We start from the raw sequence: 18,649 nt of genomic DNA, 5'->3' as shown, positions 1-18,649 counted from the left end.
GCTATGAAACCGACTTAACTTGCAGCTCATCAAAAATTTGAACACAACTATAAACAGATCCTCTGACAGGTTCTCACCTCAGTCATATCATGTATGGCTATCAGGGGCTTGGATGTCCCGCTCCTCACTCATTTCTCTCAAGGGTAACAGACCCTGTTATTCTTTAGTCTTATGTGCATATATGCATACATATATTTTAAAAGATCAATGTGCATGTGCCTGTGTCAATTGTTAATTTATACACATATGTGCATGCAAATGCCCAAGGCAGCTAGAAAAGGACACTGGGAACTGGATCACGGGTTGCCTGTCATGGGTGCTGGGTACGGAACCCTGATCCTCTTTAAGAGCAGTAATCGTTTGCAGGCTGAGCCATGTCTCCCGCCCTTTCCGACTCTATGTTAAAACTTCACCGCAGTCCTCTTACCCTGCTTTGTGTTTGAGTGTGTCTCCACCAGAAAGGAACGTGCACTTGATCTGGTCTGCTTCTCCCTCAACTCCCTACTCAAGCCCTAAAGTAAATAAAAGTACATTTTATGGAAGAAGTGGTTTGATTTTTGTTCACTGGTATTTCCAGTATTTCAGAACAATGCCTCATATTGAACAGAAATTAATATACATTTGTTAAAGATTATAACTGCAGATGGGGTTGAACAGAAATTAATACACATTTGTTAAAGATTATAACTGCAGATGGGGCTGAAAAGTTGGCTTAGGAGTTGAGAGCACATCCTGTTCTCGTGGGCTCAACTTTGCTTCTCAGCATCCATGCTGGGCAGCTTACAAATGCCTGTAACTCTGGCTGTAAGGGACTCAACATCTCTGGCCTCGGAGGGCACCTGCACTCTAATGCACACACATAATTAATAATAAAAATAAATCTTAAAAAAAATACAATGACAGAGCTCTAATTAGACCACTCATTAGGCCAGCAGTCTGGGGAAAAAGTAAAGTAACACTGCATCGGTAACGAGAGAAATGGTTTATTTGGTAACAAGGAATAAAAAGAAATTCTTGTCTCTTGTGATGTGGACTGCTGTGGCCAGATGGATAGCGCCACACAGGAATCCCTCCCTCAGACCAGATCTGCTGAAATTCAGTCGCCACAGTGGCATGTGTCTTCTAGACAGAGGGGCTGGCCTCTGTGCCTTCTGGGGTTTCAGTGGCCGCTGCAGCTTCCTTCTTATCTTCAGGCTTCATGGCAGGAAAGAGCAGCACTTCCTAGAGAAGAGAAAAGCATCCTCTGAAGCTCAGAAGCGCAAGGAGCGGGCATGGGGAGCTCTCCTGTAATCACAGCATTCAGGAGCCAGGGGAGGACAGACCGAGGTGACCTGACTTCAAGGCCATCCTGGCTTACATATGGTTAAGTTCCAGAATAATCAGACTACGTAGTAAGACTCTGTCTTTCAATAATAGGGCACTATGGATTTTTTTCCCACTATCCTACTGCTACCTCTGTTGTTATAAAATCCAGAAATACGCACCCAGCCAAGGGCACAGAACCTGCTAGAGTCCCATGCCAAAAGAATGTATCAACAGGTTTTAGTAGAATTGAGTTTCCCGGGCTAGCGAGATGGCTCAGCAATTAAGAGCACTTGTTCTTGCAGAGGACCATGATGTGGTTCCCAGAAGATACATGGTGGCTCATAGCCACATGTAACTTGTTTTAGGGGATCTGACATCTCTTTTGGCCTCTGCAGGCACAAGGGATACTTGTGGTGTAAATAAGCCATATGTATAATTAAAATATATATATATTATTTTGTTTTACGAATGAACCCCAGCTGGGTGGTGATGGCATATATGCCTTTAATCCCAGCACTTAGAAGGCAGAAGCAGGGGGATCTCTCATTTCGAAGCCAGCCTGGTCTACAGAGTGAGTTCCAGGACAGCCAGGGCTATGAAAAGAAACCCTATGTGGAAAAACAAAACAAAACAAAACAAAACAAAACAAAACAAAACAAAAACAAAAACCCCAAACCAAAAAACCAAACCAAAGCAAACCCAAAGTGAACTTCCTCATAGGCATACACCAATATAATCTCTGTGTTCGGTATTTCTGTGTTCTGGAGGTAGAGGTGGGAATATCAAGGTCACTATAAACTACAGATGGATTCTAAGCAAGCCTAGGCTACATGAGAGATCCTGTCTCAAAAGAGCAGTAACACCAGCAAAAGCAGCCTTCACCTCACAGAACTGACTGATCTAAGGCAATGCATGTAGAAAGGGCTCAGCACTTCCCTGGCTACTGAAGAAAAGCAAACGACTAGCACCCCTCCTGCCAAAGCAGGAGAGACTACAATCCTGCAAGGTCACATGCTCTTCAGTCTTCTCCTGTAGATGGGAGGAGGGGACTCGCTGAGCCCCGCCCTCTATGCTCTGTCTCCAGTACAGAGGAGCTCCGGGGAAGCGAGTCCTGGGAGGTCTACACGCACATACCTTGATATTGTTGGAATCTGTGAGAAACATGGTGAGCCGATCGATGCCCATGCCCCAGCCGGCTGTTGGGGGCAGCCCGTATTCCAGGGCAGTGCAGAAGTTCTCATCTATGAACATGGCCTCATCGTCACCAGCAGCCTTGGCCTAGAGTAAATCAGAGGCAATCATTCAAAAGGATCCAAGTCTCCTAGTCAGCGGTTCTCAACCTTCCTAATGCTGTGACCTAACCATAAAATTATTTCATTGCTTCTTCATAACTGTTATTTTGCTACTGTTATGAATTGTAATGTAAATGTCTGATATGAGACCCCCAAAAGAGGCTCGAACAAGAGTTCTAGGACATCTCAGTGTCCATATGAACATATTCTCTCAAAAGGAGTACCAAAGATGCCCAAGACAATTTCTGATCAACTTGCTGGAAGCTGATTTCCAGAGACCTGGAGAATAGGAGTGACAAGTCTACCTCAGAGATGAAACCTATATTTTAAGTTGCATGTGACCGTACATATCTGTAGCTCCAATTACTTGGAAAGTTGAGACAGAGGATTGCCAAGAGTTGGAGGCTAGCCTGGCTTAAATAACTAATTCTAGGCCAGCCAGGCCTGAACAGAAAGATCTTGTCTCGACAGTTAAGAGAGGCAGGCAGCCCTCATTATTTTATACAAATAATATACAGTAATTTAAAAACAAAACAAAACAAAATTTGTCTTCTGCTTGGGGATTTTGGACTCCAAATAGACTACTTCTTAGCTACTACAGTATGATACTAAAGAATCTTTATTTCCTGAAACCACCCATCAGTGGCAGAGGTAGCCAGGACTACACAGAGAGATTCTGTGTTAAGAAACAAAGGGAAACAAAACAATACCCCCCTTCCAAAAAGAGGAGAGCAGTATAGTTTAAGAAAAGGTATGTCCTTGCCAAATGTATTTTTGAGGTAAGTGTCCAAATATAGGCGATCTTCAACTCATTTTATGTACCGTATAATCAAAGCCAGTGTTGGTGGGAGTGGTGTGCAGCCATGTAAGCCTCGGAGGCAGAGAGAAGGGGGTCAAGGATTCAAGGCAGCCTTGGCTACCAGAGACTGTTTTGAATAGGACTTCCTCCTATTCAAAGTCTCTTCATGGTGCTAAGAGATGCTCTTCCAAAGGGTCCAAGCTTGATTGCACGCGCACACACACCGGGGCTCACAACCATCTGTAACTCCGGTTCCAGAGGAGTTACACCCCCCCTTTCCTGCCCTCCTGAGCATTGTGTGCACATGACACACGGACACACTTGCAACAGATAAACACGAACACCCAAAACACCCAAAACACACACACACACACCCACACACCAATACAAAGTTGGAAAGCTTCCCTGGCTTTGGTTAAAACCACCAAGAAAGTGTCCAGCAACACAGGGTTAAGGGCGGTGGGGTGCTTCCTGGTGTGCACTCAGGGGAAAAAAGATGCTACTCCCACTCACTCAGTCACTCACTCACTCACTCACTCACTCACCTTGGCCTGTTCTTCGAACAGCTGTCGTTGCCGCATGGGATCATTCAGCTCAGTGTAGGCATTGCATACCTCCTTCTTCATGACGAACAGCTCGAAGCGCTCAGTTAGACCCTCTTTGGAGCGGTGCCTGGGGACATGAGACCGCAGAGGATGAATATTCAGAGCTCTCATACTGCAGTACCTGACCCAAAAGTGGAAACCTGAAGTCTTGTCATCTAACCTTCAGCACCGATCTCTGGTGCCGGAGTAAAGGTGAGAGACAGACCTAACTGCACTCCTCCAGGCAGGGGGCTGACTTGGACCAGGCCCTCTGCTTTGCTCTCATACTCTGGGCTGCCCACTTGTTTTGGTCAAGATGGTATTGGCAAAGGTATAGCACACATTTGCCTGTTGAGGCTTATTCTTTTGGGGTGTCTGCCTTGGGAACCCAACTACCCTGCTGACAACAGATGACTGCCAGAGAGATCACATGAAGAGGCCCCGGCAAGATTCTCATCTTAGATACTGTATCACTGCACGTCACAGAAAGACCACCAAGTCACCCAGGACATCAAAAAACCCTGTTGCTTTATACCATTAGCTTCTGGCTTTTGTTTTTGTTTTTTGGTTTTTTTTTTGAGACAGGGTTTCTCTGTATATGCCTGGCTGTCCTAGAACTCACTCTGTAGACCAGGCTGGCCTTGAACTCAGAAATTCCTCTGCCTCTGCCTCCCAGAGTGCTGGGATTACAAGCATGCACCACCACCGCCCGGCTAACTACCATTGTGCATTGGCCAGGTTTTTGCTTTTTAAAAGCACTACTGAAGGGCCATAGAAATGGCTCAGTGGTTAAGAGCACTGACTGCTTTTCCAGAGGTCCTGAGTTCAATTCCCAGCAACTACATGGTGGCTTATAACCATCTGTAATGGGGTCTGATGCCCTCTTCTGGTGTGTCTGAAGACAGTGACAGTGTACTCACATACATGAAATAAATAAATAAGTCTTTAAAGGGGGGGAGCAGTCCTGAAGATTGAACCTAGGCCTAGACTCATGTTAAGCAAATGTTCTACTGCACAGCTACAGCCACAGCAGCCCAAGCCCCACTTTAGGGTTTTTATGCAGTAACGAACTACATCTTACCATTTGGCCAAAGGACTCATGATCTGTGGGTGGTCACAGATGAACGTAGGATTGATGCATGTCACTTCGAGGAACTCTCCAACAAGCTAATGAGTAACCGTAGCAGAGTTAGACAAGGCTTCTGGACATCACTGACAGCCCAGCCCAATGGAGGTTTTAACTCCCATACAGCTGAGCTCACCTTGTACCTTTTTCAAAGGACAGAGTACTGAGTAAGATAATATACACTATTTGGCACTGGGCGTAATATTATATTTCAAAGTTCCTTTTTGCTTGTATTTCTTTTTCCCTCAATAATTTATTTTATTCCCTTTTCATCATGATCACTGTCTCCCTCCTCCTGGTCCCCCCCCCACAGTCCCTCCTCCCAGTGCCCCGCCCATTCTCCTGAGAGAATGGAGGTCCCCTGGGGACTGCCCCCACCCTAGCACAGCAAGTCTCTGCAGGGCTAGGGGCATCCTCTCCCACTGTGGCTGGAGAAGGCGGCCCAGCTAGGGGAACCCGAGGGATCTGGGGTTGTGGTCTGAACCACCCCTTCCCTGGCCTTAACTTGCTAAGTGAGTACTTTACCACTCAGCTACATTTCCTGATCCCAACTCAAAGTTTCAATTCTCCTGTTCCTCTGTAAGGTTTCCCTGGGAAGCTGAGGGAGGGCTTCTCCCAGCGGGACCCATTTCCTTGGGGATCAGGCACTGGTAAGCTGGATGAGCACAAGTGAGGTCTCTTGCCTTATCAAGGAGCCTGGCTGTGGTCCGAGGTGGTGGGCATTCAACGGCTTTCGCAACACAAATATCATCAAGAATTTTTCGAGTTTCTGTGACAGAAATGTATAAGTTAGGACTTTATACATCACTGTGTAAAATGCCTATAAATATAACACGTGGGACACTTTAGCTCTAACCCAAACAAATTTGGAGCTGAACAAGAAAGAAGATCACATGGTGGAGTGGAGTGCTTTACCTTCAGTTTCAAAGAGGCTAGTCTCTGGCAGCTTCACACCAAGGGCTTTCTCAAGCTCTTCTACCATGCTGATTCTTCGGAAGGGTGGGGTGAAGTCAATCTCATAGGCTTGGCCTTCTGGCCCGTCTGGGTGGTAGGTGATCTTGTAACTGCCTGTAATGCTTTTCACCATCCCTGGGAAAGCAAGCAGCCATCTCATGAACTGAAAACAGGAAGCTCTCCTCTAAGGCAGCACAGCAGTCTCCCCGACAAGTATGAGGTGCAGACAGCAGGACTCACCTGACAGCAACTTCTCTGTGATTTCCATGAGGTCATGATAGTCTGCATAGGCCATGTAGAACTCACAGGTGGTGAACTCAGGATTGTGAGTCAAATCAATCCCTTCGTTCCGGAACTGGCGCCCAATTTCATAAACCCGGTCAATGCCACCAACCACCAGCATCTACCAAAACCACATGGCCATAGTCATGTGTTAATAGCCCTGTAGGCTCCTATGAACTAACTGCTTTTCATAGCTTAGGTTCGCTCTCCATTCATGTCTTTAGACATCAATTTGCTTTTGTTTTTATTTGGTTGTGCAGGATTCCCAAGTCTCTTCCTGGGTCTTTGCTATTTCTTATTTGTTGGGTCTGAGTTTCCCCAAAGCCTCTTGTGGGGTTAGGCTTTGGGCAAGTGACCCATCTCCACCTGCCGGACACACAGTGACCATGTGCGGTCATGGCAGCGACCAAAGGAAGGAGCAGGTATTGCACGGAACTCACTATGATGAAGGGAAGCAGGCTGAGATCCCAGTGCAGTGACCTGTGACCGGCAGGTGACAGCGTGGCATGACCTAGGCGTGACTCCCTGCCCTTCAAGATTACTATGGCTCCCTTATACAGAAGAATAAATTTTGGCCTTGCTTTAACTTGTTACATATCTGCAGCTAAGAATCCTGGATGACAGTCTTTGGTCTTTATACTGATAATCTGAAGAGATTTATTTTTACTTTCCAGAAAGAATGTAAGACCATCAAAAGTTCTTTTATGAAAAACTAAACTCAAAAGGACTGGGATATAGCTCAGTGGTAGATTTTTTTTTTCCCTTTCACTGTGTAGCCTTGGCTGGCCTAGAACTTATTATGTAGACAAGAGTTTGGGGATCTGCTTGCCTCTGCCTCCTGAGTGCTGGCATTAAAGCTGTTTGCCACCATGCCAGTTGTAGTTTTTGAAGAAGGAAGGAAGGAAAGAAGGAAGAAAAGGAAAGAAATGGAAAGAAAAGATAAGCAGATAACAATGAGGAAGGAAGGAACGAAGGAAGAGGGAGAGGGAAAGGGAAAGGGAAAGGAAAAAGGAAAAGGGAAAGGGAAAGGGAAAGGGAAAGGGAAAGGGAAGGAAAGGAAAGGAAAGGGAGACAGACAGACAACAATGAGATCTAATCCAGGGAAGACTGAAGTTAAAGCTTTAGGTGCTAGGACAGGATGTGTACACTCTTGTACAACACGATGCCTACAATCAGCTGCTCACAAGGAAATCACACCCACACACTACAGCACTAGAACAGTCTCTATCTTCACTGCTCCTTGTTTCAGACTGTACTGGTCTAGCCAGTAATCTTCCCAGCCTCTGGCTACTGGAAGGACCCAGGGAGTGTGACCATCGACTACCTTATGGTAGAGCTCTGGAGCAATTCTCATATACAAGTTCATGTCCAGCTCATTGTGGTAGGTGATGAAAGGCCTGGCCACAGCTCCCCCAGGGATGATGTTCATCATGGGAGTTTCAATCTAAAACAGAGAGAAACAGTTCTTAGATAACCAGAGGCCTTGAGGACAGTTCGTTCTTTGCATGTAACATAGTCTAGGCCTGTCATATAACCAAGCAGACAAACAGACTGACTCACTAGCACCATATCTCCATTCCTATTGATAACACAGTACTGTGAATGCTGTGGAGCTGTAAGAGGAACTATAAATGAATGCTGCGGCTTTTAGGTTTAATTTACTATGGCGGTCTGAATGAGAATGGCCCCCATAGGTTTAAGTGTTTGGTCTCTAGTCGGTGAGACTGCTTGGGAAGGACGGGGAGAAGGTGTGGCCTTTTTGGAGGAGATGTGTCACTGGGGATGGGTTTTGAGGTTTCAAAAGCCTATGCCAGGCCCAATGTCTGTCTGTCTGACCATCTTCTTCTCTTTCTCAGTCTTCCTGCCTGCAATCTGTGGACAAGGATATAAGCTCTCAGCCCTGGGCCTGCCTGGTTGCCTGCTGGCATACTTCCTGCCATGATGATATTGGACCAACCCTCTGAAAATACGAGCAAGCCACCACCAATTAAATACTTTCTTTTATAAGAGTTGTCTTGGTCATAGAGTCTCTTGACAGCAACAGAACAGTAACTGAGACATTTATAATATTTACTATCTACATCAATTAAGAAGTATCAGAGGAGCTGGGTGTGGTGGCGCACACCTGTAATCCCAGCACTTGGGAGGCAGAGGCAGGTGGATTTCTGAGTTCGAGGCCAGCCTGGTCTACAGAGTAAAGTCCAGGACAGCCAGGACTACACAGAGAAACCCTGTCTCAAAAAACGGAAAAAAAAAAAAAAAAGTACCAGAGGGGGCTGGAGAGATGGCTCAGTGTTAAAGAGCACTGACTGTTCTTTCAAAGGTCCTGAGTTCAATTCCCAGCAACCACATGGTGGCTCACAACCATCTGTAAAGGGATCCGGTGCCCTCTTCTGGTATGTCTGGAAACAGCTACAATGTACTCATATAAATAAAATAAATCTTAAAAAAAAAAAAAGAAGAAGTATCAGAGGGTTGTAATGATGCTCAGTTGTTAGAAGCACATACTGCTCTTATAGAGGACCCAAGTTCTCGATCCTCGACAGGCACTGGCATTCACATGTACAAACCCACACATACATACATGGAGTCAAAAAGAAACAGGCTAAGAGTTACAGAGGGCACTGGGCACCCTCCCCCATCCCCTGCACCTATGCACATAGCTCCATGCACCAGCAGGCAAATGTACACACAGCAAAAACAGACTGGAATGGAGCCAGTCAAAAAAAAGAAAAGAAAAAGAAAAAAAAAAGAAAAAGAAAAAGAAAAAGAAAAAGAAACAACCCAGGCAGGTTTATTGATAAGAGTACACAGAGCATGCCTACAATTTGTGTTTAAACCAAAAATAAAACTTCTCCAAAACATTTACGTGTGTACTCCATATGTAGTGAGAATACATGTGTATTTAGTGTATTTGTGTGTGCATATATCTGCCTGCCTATACCTCCTAAGTGCTTGGACTAAAGGGTACCACGCTACCTGGCTTCTAAAGATACATCTGATGCTACAGCTCTTCAGGATTACTGAATGGCATCCTCAGCACAGGGATGGTGCGTTATTTTGGAAGCCTGCCTAATGAGCACCAAACAAGGTGGAGGAGACACTTGGCAAGGCGGAGTGCTACCCAGACACGGCGGAGCCTGGCAGGACACGCCACGTGAAAGAAAGATGGGCCAGTGAGAGACAAGCACAGAGGCCGGTGCCATTGCAGGTTAAGAGCCTTCACCCTTAGTCACCTCTAGGAATCCCAGCTCATCCAAGAAACTTCTGATATATGTGATGATCTTGGAGCGGACGATAAATTTCTGCCTCACAAAGTCGTTCAGTATCAAGTCCAAGTATCTCTGACGATATCGTGTTTCCTAAAGCAAAAGCAGCGGTGGTTAGAAACAGTGGTGGCTTTCTGTGGAGGCTGCAGCAGGAGGCGCGCCTCTGAGACCAGCTGCAGAGCCTACCTTGTCTTTGAGGCCGAAGTGAAGATGAGGCAGCATGTGCAGGCACGGGGACAGCAGCGTGATCTCCTGGGGGATGATGCTCAGTTCGCCCTTCTTGGTTTTCCCGGGATTGCCCTCAACTCCAATTATGTCTCCTCGGCGCAGTTTGTTATTGATATGAACAAATTCCTCCTCCGATTTATAATTCCTGGGTGAAAGGGAAAGTAACTTTTTGCACAATTCTACAAATTAATACAGACTCCTGCCTTACTCAGGAAACCTTCGCTCAGAGTCGCCGCTTCAGGGACAACTGCTGGAGGGATGCCTTTATGTTTACTGTCCTGGCATTCACTGCTAGGTCTTCTTACCTGCCACTCCACCGTACCCAACCATGTCCCCTGCTCACTACCCTAATGACAATGGGAGAATAGGACCACACTAGCCTGTGTCTTCACCTGTCTGTCCCTTACTCTGGGGTGTGACACAAATAATTTTTTAGTTAGTTAGTTTTTTTTTTTTGGGGGGGGGGGGGCGTGGTTCTCTGTAGCCCTGGCTGTCCGAGGGCTTGCTTTATTGAATAGGCTGGCCTCGAACTCCAAGAGATCCACCTGCCTCCTGAGCACTGAGATTAAAGGCCTATGCTTGATTTGCAACTGTGTGTTTCTCTGTACCTGGAGTTGGCCATGACTTGTAACTTGACCCCCTCTCCTCGAAGGTCATAGAAGATTAGCTTTCCCCCAGAGGCTCGCTTGGCATGGATGCGACCTAGAAAGAAAGCATGGAAGATAACTAAGAGAAGGAGAAGCCTTTTGAGTTCTCTGTGCAACACCGATCAAAATAATCTGAGTCTGTCCAGGGTCTGCAGCCTGCCTTCTTCTTCCTGTCAGTGATTTTCACCACACCAGTCAAGGCTGTACAGGAAGACTTCTCTTTAATGACGGTCAGTGAACTCTTGGATGATGGCAGTGGTACTGACAACACAGGTTTTGGGCCTTCCTGAATCTTTACATAAAAATTCAAAGTATCAGTAGATCAGGACTAGATAGGCTAAGCCAAACCCATTAATAAACTTCATGCCGGGAAAGGCCAGGCAGGCACAGTAGCACACTTCTTCCTCCCAACACGTGGGAGGCAAAGCAACTTCCAGCCAGGAGGTCCTTCAAGGAACATCCCTTCCCCAGAGGCATCCCATCATCTAGAAGTCCACCCATGCCTCAGGGCTGCTCCTTTCTCTGTGAGTAGATACAAAGGTACTGTCTCTAGTAAAGCAGCTTCATCACAAGCTGGGACAGGACAGCATGAGATCTCAGGTTTGAGGCCAGCCTAGGGTATACAGCAAGATCTGGACTCAAAAACACCAAAAGGGGCAGAGGCACGAGAGCAGCCCAGGCCTCCTTTGTGTTGGCACAGAAGCCTGCCTGGTGAGATGAGAGCAAGTGAACTGTCAGGGACCTTCCTACCTGCCACTTTGAGGGTGACATCAGTGAGGTGGTCCCCAGGCTGCAGGTGACTGTATTCCTGGATGAACTGAGTGAGTGAGATGTCCACGTGGAACTTGTGTGGGTACGGGTCCTCTCCACTCACCTTCAGCTGCTGGACGGCCTGACTGCGGATCTTGTAGTATTGCTGTTAAAAAGAAAAGCGCCAGGCCTTCAGAAGCGGAACCCTGTCAGGTGAGGCTTTATCAGCAGAGTATCCTATGGATTACTGCCTTGTCGCTGTGACAGTGCCTCACAGGATTATCCTAGTTTAAGGGAATACAGTTATGGCAGGGAAAGCACGACACGACAGCAGAGTGGCTTATCGGAGGTTTGGAGGTTTAAGGACAACTTTATCTCTGCAGATCAGGCAAGACACATACCCATGTCGGGAAGAATGTGGCCGAACCACAACCCATTAAGACTCACCAGCAGCAGGCCCAAAGCCTTGATCCCAGCACCTGGGAAGCAGAGGCAGGATGATTCTTGTGACTTTGAGTCCAGCCTGGTTTACAGAGTGAGTTCTAGGACAGCCAAGGCCATATAGAGAAACCCTGTCTCAAAACCACAAAAGACCCACCACCAGCAACCCACCAGCTCCACCTCCTAAAGCTTCTACAACCTTCCAAACAGCAGCACCATCCAGAGACATCAAGAGGACACATAAGTCTACAGGGGGCATAACCACAACACTAACTCCTGCATCTTTGAAACAAGACTATGGAATGAGATTTATATCAAAAATATGTGGATTTACGGAGCTGGTGAGATGGCTCAATGGGTAAGAGCACTGACTGTGCTGGGCAGTTGTGGCACATGCCTTTAATCCCAGCACTCGGGACTGACTGCTCTTCCAGAGGTTTTGAGTTCAACTCCCAGCAACCACATGATGGCTCACAACCATCTGTAACAGGATCAGATGCCCTCTTCTGGTGTGTCTGACAACAGCTACAGTGTACTCATATATATAAATCTTTAAAAAAAATGCAAATTCACAGAATGAACTTAAAATACAAGATTCAATAGAATAAAAAAATGGAGGTTCACCTAAAATAACAAAACTTAATCTCTTTTGTGGACTGCACTTGCGTGGTGGTCACTGTCTTAATTATTCTTCTGGCCATACATTAGACTCTTCCCCTGGGCATGCTCAGCGAACCTATACAGTGCAGATATGAAGTATTTTACCACAGGGGTTGTGTGATGGTTTCTATATGCTCAGGCCAGGTAGTGGCACTACTAGGAGGTGTGGCCTTGTTGGAGTAGGTGTGTCACTAGCCCACTAGTGGGTGTGGGCTATAAGACCCTCATCTTAGCTGCCTGGAAGCCAGTATTCTGCTAGCAGCCTTCAGATGAAGACATAGAACTCTGAGCTATGCCTGTGCCATGCCTGTCTGGACGCTGCCATGCTCCCACCTTGATGATGATGGACTGAACCTCTGAACCTGTGAGTCAGCCCCAATTAAATCTTGTCCTTATAAGAATTACATTGGTCACGGTGTCTGTTCACAGCAGTAAAATCCTAACTAAGACAGGTTGGTGATTTTTTCTTTTAAAAGATTTATTTTTAATCGTATGTATGTATGTATGTATGTATATATGTATACCGGAGTAGAGATGTGTGTACATGCATGTGGGTGCCTGTGGAGGCCAGAAGAGGATGCTGGAGTAATGAGTAGTTGTTAGCAACCTGACGTGGATATCCTCTGGAAGAGCAGTATACACGCTTAACCACTGAGGCATCTCTCCAGCCCGTTTCCTATCCTATACTTACTAGTGGGAAATTAGCCTTGGAGTGACACAAACAAATGGACACGGCTGTGTTTATGTACAAAACCAGGAGGAGAGGAGGGGTGGATTTGGCATGAGCAATCTATTTTGCCAACTAATAGAAGCTCTAGTCTGTCTTGAGGGAAGACACCCCTGCTGTCATTGCTACAGGCTCAGCTATTTCCACGGAAGTAGTTACTTAGGACGACTGGCCTCTCAAAACTGCCTACTTGGACTGATATTAAAAACTCAGGGCCTATGGCTTTAACAAACAAAAGGCAGACATTGCCCTCCCAAATCTTTTGCTGGTTTAAGTTCTTATTTATCTTGTTAGACTGGGTCTCTCCTGCTGTCAGCCACAAGCTCTCAGAAGCTCTCCTGTGTCCAGTCATCCCAGTGACCCAGGGGAACTCACATTTGGGTCCAGAGTCTCCTCCTCAGCACCCACGCCATTGTCAGCAGTGTGGTTGGTGGCAGCAGCAGTCTGGCTTAGCTGTTTCTCACTGAGCTCTTTCTGCTTGGCCTCTTTCTCTGCCAATTTCTTCTCAGCTTTCAGACGCCTCTTCAGCTCACTGTTGGGAAGAAGATGACAACACCCAGTGTGACAGCTGCCCGAAGAGCTCTGTCAGAAGTACCATTGCCACTTTCCAAACATATGAACAGCCTGCAGAAAACGTTCCCACTGCATCCCACAGCCCTAAGTGATTTTACTCCCCAGCTCTAACCTGCTAGTCACTAAGTTATTTATGGGAACAAGACAAAAAGAAAACCTAAGCTTTAAACAAAGATGCAACAGGTCACTTCCAGTCTCCACTTGGCATCAGAATTCAACTGGAATCAAGATACTCAAAGGGGAAGAAGCCTGCATTTACTAGTTTACGCAAGCACTGGAACAGAGGTTTCCCAGAAAATCTGCAGGATAAACTTTTAAGCTCCCTGACTCTAGAAACTGCATCCTGGTAATGTGGTATGCCTACAAGAAGATGAAGTCCCAACAGCACCACTTAAAGGTGTAACAAGTAATACCTCTGGCTCTCCTAGAGAAGTGGGTTAGGCTGTGGAGAACTGGTCTTCAGAGCTTGAAGACACAATCTCGTCAAGAGATAATTTCAGAACAACTGCCAAGACTGGTGTGGGGTTGGGGATATGTGCTTGCCCAGCATGCACAGAGCTCCGGGTTTGGTCTCTAGCACTGTAGATGTGATGCTGCATGTCTGTAAACCCAGTACATGGGAGGTGTAGGTAGGAGACGACAGGTTTAAGGGCATCTACAGCTACATGGTGAATCTGAGGCCAGCCTGAGACCCAACTCAGAATAAAAGTGATCTGACATTAACCAGAATGGACTACTTTACAAAGCAGCACAAAACTGGTAATATCATTGTTTGTAGTCAAACTGCCTAGCACTAAATTCTAAAACACTAAGCACTCAAATGGCATTGAGCAAATGACTTATCATCACCTAAAAAAAGGAAGTAAGACACACTCTCACCAGCTTTGAGGACTGAGATGTTAAGAAGAAATGATTGGGTCCCAGAGTGTAGTTAGGGCTCAAAAGTGGGTTCTAGGTCTCTCACTACTTAACTCTTCACACTCTGCCTCCAGGACAAAGCCCAGACAAATCTGGATCCATTTCTAAACAAGTCTCTCACCATCTAAACTTCAAACATGTTACCTTAAACTTAAAACAATGGGGGTAACTTTGTGATCCTATGACCTGAACTTGCTATCCGAATCCAGGAAAAATTAACTGACTTACACAAGAATATCTTTGTTATTCAAAGAGAATTTATGGATGGATTGTTCTTAACACCCGATAAGTCTTCAATAGTGAATTAGGGCAAAAGATCCTAAGGCATGCTTACAAACCGTATGGCTTTAGAACACACCCTTTAGAAGACAACCTTCTCATTCTTTTCGTTTGTTCTGAACTACTGGAGCTTGAACCAGGAGTGCAAATGTGCAAGTGGTCTAACTCCTCTCCCCCACCCCCATCCCAACATTTAGATAAATCTCTTTTTTGCCTCATTCAGGATTTGCTCTTGTAGATTTTAAGGATTGTCTAAAAGGTAGCATCAAAACTAGGACAAAGCTGATAAACTCCAGAAAGACAAAACAGGGGAGAATAACTAGCATCAGAAATCCCTTATTTCAGGCAGGGTGGTATAGCACATGCTGTAATCCTAGCGTGGGAAGGTAAAGCACAGCGACCTTTAGTTTAGGGCCAGGCTACAGTGCATAGTAAGTTTGAGGACAGCCTGGTCTCTATAGCAAGATCCTGTCTCAATAAACAAAAATCAGTTAAAGAGGGAAAAAGAAAGAGAACAGAGAAGGGACTACTGGGAGAAGGACCCTGAACTCATAAGGTAAGAAGGGAGACTTGGCTTGGGCAATAGCTCTGTTTCCTTAATACATCTAAAGACTTAGCCGGCTAACAGACACTGAAGCAAAGATTCTGCTCCCAGAGCAATAAAGAAGGTAACGGGCACCAACCTTCTTCTATCAGAAAGTGGCTTGTCCTTGTGGAGCGTGGTGAAAGGAGCAAGTTGGCCCAGTCGAAGTTCCCTCCGACCCCATTGTGCCCATGAGGCTTGGCGCAGGGGCCCCCTAACAAGTCTGACAGCAGTCTGCATCAACATGGCACAATGCCCTGGAACTAATGATTACCACCACCTAGCGGGAGACAGAGACGTGTAGTCAGAGGGGACCGACAGTACACACGCACTCATCCTGCACTCCTGAGGAAGGGAGCCATGACTTGTACTAACATGCAATGCCCCTCTCAACTTCAGTCCCTCCTGACTAACATCTGTCATGTTCTTAGTCCTATTACAGAAAGAACACTTCATATCTGGGATTTGGAACTCAAATGAAAGTCAATCAACAGCTTATATGCAGAAATGAACTTCCTAAAGTATGGGAGGCAAAATATGGGGCTCTGAAGTGTGGTTTCTCTCCCGAAGATGGAATCCTGGCAACAGGATGACAATGAAAATATCAACTGCAAATTTTAGACAGCCCCAGCTACTGGGGGACAGAAGGAGGGACTACTGGGAGAAGGATCCCAGGACTACTTGGGAAGGATCATTTGGGACTAGGAGTTTGAGAACAACCTGATGAACACAGTGAAACCCCATCCCAGAAAATAAATAAATAAGCACAGAAGCCAGCCACAGGAAAGGCTCTGAGTCAAAGAAAGGACCGGCATGGAGGAAAGGACAGGTCCTCAGACGACACCATGTTTACGTGTTATAAACACGAGGACCTCAGAGCTACCAGGATCACACTCTACTGTGTTTAAGTAATTTGAGGAGCAATCTTTCATTTGAGAATAAGTGATTTGAGCAGATAGCCCATCAAGTTTTTAACTTTGGGGACTTTCAGGAATAAAATGGTCCTCAGAAAAAACTTCAAGAAATTCCAAGAACAATTAGGAAAAAGAAGAGGATATCTATTATTCACATGCACAAAAAATTATTTTAGCCAGGAACGTACATCAAAACTGGTTTAAAGCTAGCTCGAAGCCGGGCGGTGGTGGCGCCCGCCTGTAATCCCAGCACTCTGGGAGGCAGAGGCAGGTGGATTTCTGAGTTCGAGGCCAGCCTGGTCTACAGAGTGAGTTCCAGGACAGCCAGGGCTACACAGAGAAACCCTGTCTCGAAAAACCAAATCCAAAAAAAAAAAAAAAAAAAAAGCTAGCTCGTGGTGGTGCAAACACTTGGGAAGCAGGTAGATCTAGATCTCTCAGTTTGAAGGTAGCCTGGTCTACAGAGTGAGTGCTAGAAACCCTGTCTTGTAAAAACAAAACCACCTGATTTAATTAGACAACTGAGGATTACAGTCGTCCCTTAGATTTCAGTTCCAGTGCTTCAGAGCAGTGCTGGAAGGCTCGACAGGAACAGACGCTTTTTATTATTAGTATCCTGGAAATAAAGAGCCTAGTGCAAGGATGCAGCCACTAAGCCACACTCACAACGGCCGGGAACTCCCATTTCCCATAAAATTCACCACCCAGGGCCATAACTTGTGACTTTGAAAAGTGGACATTAACATTTTCCTTCCAAGATTACTACTGAGATTAGACAAAGTCTAGAGGCAGCACGGTGTTTAATAGGTAAAATGTTACTTAAAAAAAAAAAAGAAAGAAAAGCGAATGGGCTATTTAAGAAAAGTGACTTGAAAGTAAGGCTTCCTTAATTTACCTGAAAACTGAGGTACTTTCGCTTGTGACTCAAAATTCCAACTACCGAGTTAATAAACCCACTCAGTCTCCTCTAAGGAATCCACCAAATCGCTCACACAAAGGACAACCAATTAGGGAGCTAGCAACCCATACATTTAAACATCTTCTTTAAAATCCTTCTAAAATACACAAAGCAGAAGCATGGATAAGCATCGGAAAGCCAATTCTTATTTGGTATTTCCAATTCATAAGCCAATTCATCTCTGGTATTTCCCTCGGGGAGCAACAGAGGATTTAGTTATTGCTAGGGTACTAACTAAAGCAGCCATGGTATGTAACAGTTATGGTAATAAACTAGTTATTTCCTACGGCTCAGGAAGGTACTTTGTAGTTCCAGGCATCAAGAAAACATCCAAGTCATTGCTAGTGTTCTGGGGGTCAAGTGGGGAACCCTGGACTACAGTATACTACTGAAAACAACCAGTTAAAGGGAGGTTAATTTTTGTTTTTTGAGACAGGGTTTCTTTGTATAGCTCTCTAGCCTCTGTATACTTCTGGCTGTCCTGGAACTCACTCTGTAGACCAGGCTGGCCACGAACTCTGAAATCCGCCTGCCTCAGCCTCCCAAGTGCTGGGACTAAAGACGTGTGTCACCACTGCACTACTGTCCGGCAGAGAGGTTAATCTTACCTATCTCTGTCTACTCAATTCTCGGATTTGGAGTGTTTTACCAAGACACACCCAGCAATGCAAAAGGAACTGGTGTATCCCCCTAAATAAGGCCATTTGCTCCCAAGTCACAGATCCCTTTTGAGTGACGCATATGGCTAAGTGCACTACAGTTTCAGAGCGTCCCCCCTTTTAACATCTAAGGTGCAGAATAACCTTGGATAGGCCAAGAATAATTTAAAGGTTCTTCTTTGAAGAACAAAGATATTTAACCATTTCCCAATCTATCCGTTGGGGGTGTGGCTCAATTGGAAAAAAAAAAAAGCATTTCTTAGAAGGTAGGGGAAAGTTTCACTTTTCTTTGCTGCCATTCCCAGTTTCTCTGTTGGCTTTCCCTACGTATGCTCGTCCCCACAGCTAGGACAAGGGAACCCATCAGACACGCAGTTGATCCTGGGGCATCCCGGAGGCTGTTGGTTCTAGAGCACTGCATCTCTCGGTCCCAGCATGTGCTCACCCACCGGAAAAGACAGAGGGACCCCAGGCACAGTCTCCATGGCGGGAAAACTCCAGGTACTTCCCATCGGAACACTGCGAAAAGAGACACTTAAAGACCTTCAGCGACACTTACTTCTTGCTTAGTTTCGGTTCGCCATCCACTTTGACTTCACTCTCCTGTAGCGTGGCCATCTTCCCCACTGCTCCAAACCAAGAAAAAATTATGACTAGCGTAGAACTAGAACTTCCAGGTCATGGCCTTAAGTCCCGCCTCT

The 18,649-nt window shown here is 45.8% G+C and overlaps 1 protein-coding gene across 2 annotated transcripts; it reads right to left on the bottom strand.

Annotated features, from left to right (window-relative positions):
* Window positions 1–967: 967 nt before the first annotated feature.
* Window positions 968–18,613, bottom strand: Kars1 (lysyl-tRNA synthetase 1). 2 transcript variants are annotated; one of them, XM_052166318.1, is made up of 15 exons: window positions 18,508–18,596; window positions 15,518–15,697; window positions 13,440–13,596; window positions 11,237–11,402; window positions 10,448–10,541; window positions 9,798–9,984; window positions 9,579–9,704; window positions 7,667–7,786; window positions 6,301–6,463; window positions 6,022–6,195; window positions 5,790–5,875; window positions 5,062–5,147; window positions 3,942–4,068; window positions 2,440–2,583; window positions 968–1,221 (listed from the first exon to the last, which is right to left on the bottom strand). In XM_052166318.1, the coding sequence occupies exons 2-15, from the start codon at window positions 15,661–15,663 to the stop codon at window positions 1,123–1,125; spliced, it is 1,875 nt and encodes a 624-aa protein (XP_052022278.1). In that variant the 5' UTR covers window positions 15,664–15,697; window positions 18,508–18,596; the 3' UTR covers window positions 968–1,122. The 2 variants fall into 2 exon arrangements, with proteins under 2 accessions (XP_052022278.1, XP_052022279.1); XM_052166319.1 differs by lacking the exon at window positions 15,518–15,697 and having other exon boundaries at window positions 18,508–18,613.
* Window positions 18,614–18,649: the final 36 nt, after the last annotated feature.

The sequence above is a fragment of the Apodemus sylvaticus genome, chromosome 21, assembly GCF_947179515.1.
Source record: "Apodemus sylvaticus chromosome 21, mApoSyl1.1, whole genome shotgun sequence".
Classification (NCBI taxonomy): Eukaryota; Metazoa; Chordata; class Mammalia; order Rodentia; family Muridae; genus Apodemus; species Apodemus sylvaticus.
The sequence above is the reverse complement of the archived record's forward strand: the minus strand, read 5'-3'. Positions and strand labels throughout refer to the sequence as shown.

What these genes read in the sequence shown, in the direction of transcription:
- Kars1 (XM_052166318.1), bottom strand. Translation starts at nt 15,663, where the DNA reads ATGTTGATGCAGACTGCTGTCAGACTTGTTAGGGGGCCCCTGCGCCAA. An exon ending in CAAGTCATGGCCAACTCCAG is followed by an intron (nt 9,985 to 10,447) that starts GTACAGAGAAAC and finishes CCTTTCACCCAG; the next exon opens with GAATTATAAATCGGAGGAGG. An exon ending in CAGATTCCAACAATATCAAG is followed by an intron (nt 1,222 to 2,439) that starts GTATGTGCGTGT and finishes TCTCTTCTCTAG; the next exon opens with GAAGTGCTGCTCTTTCCTGC.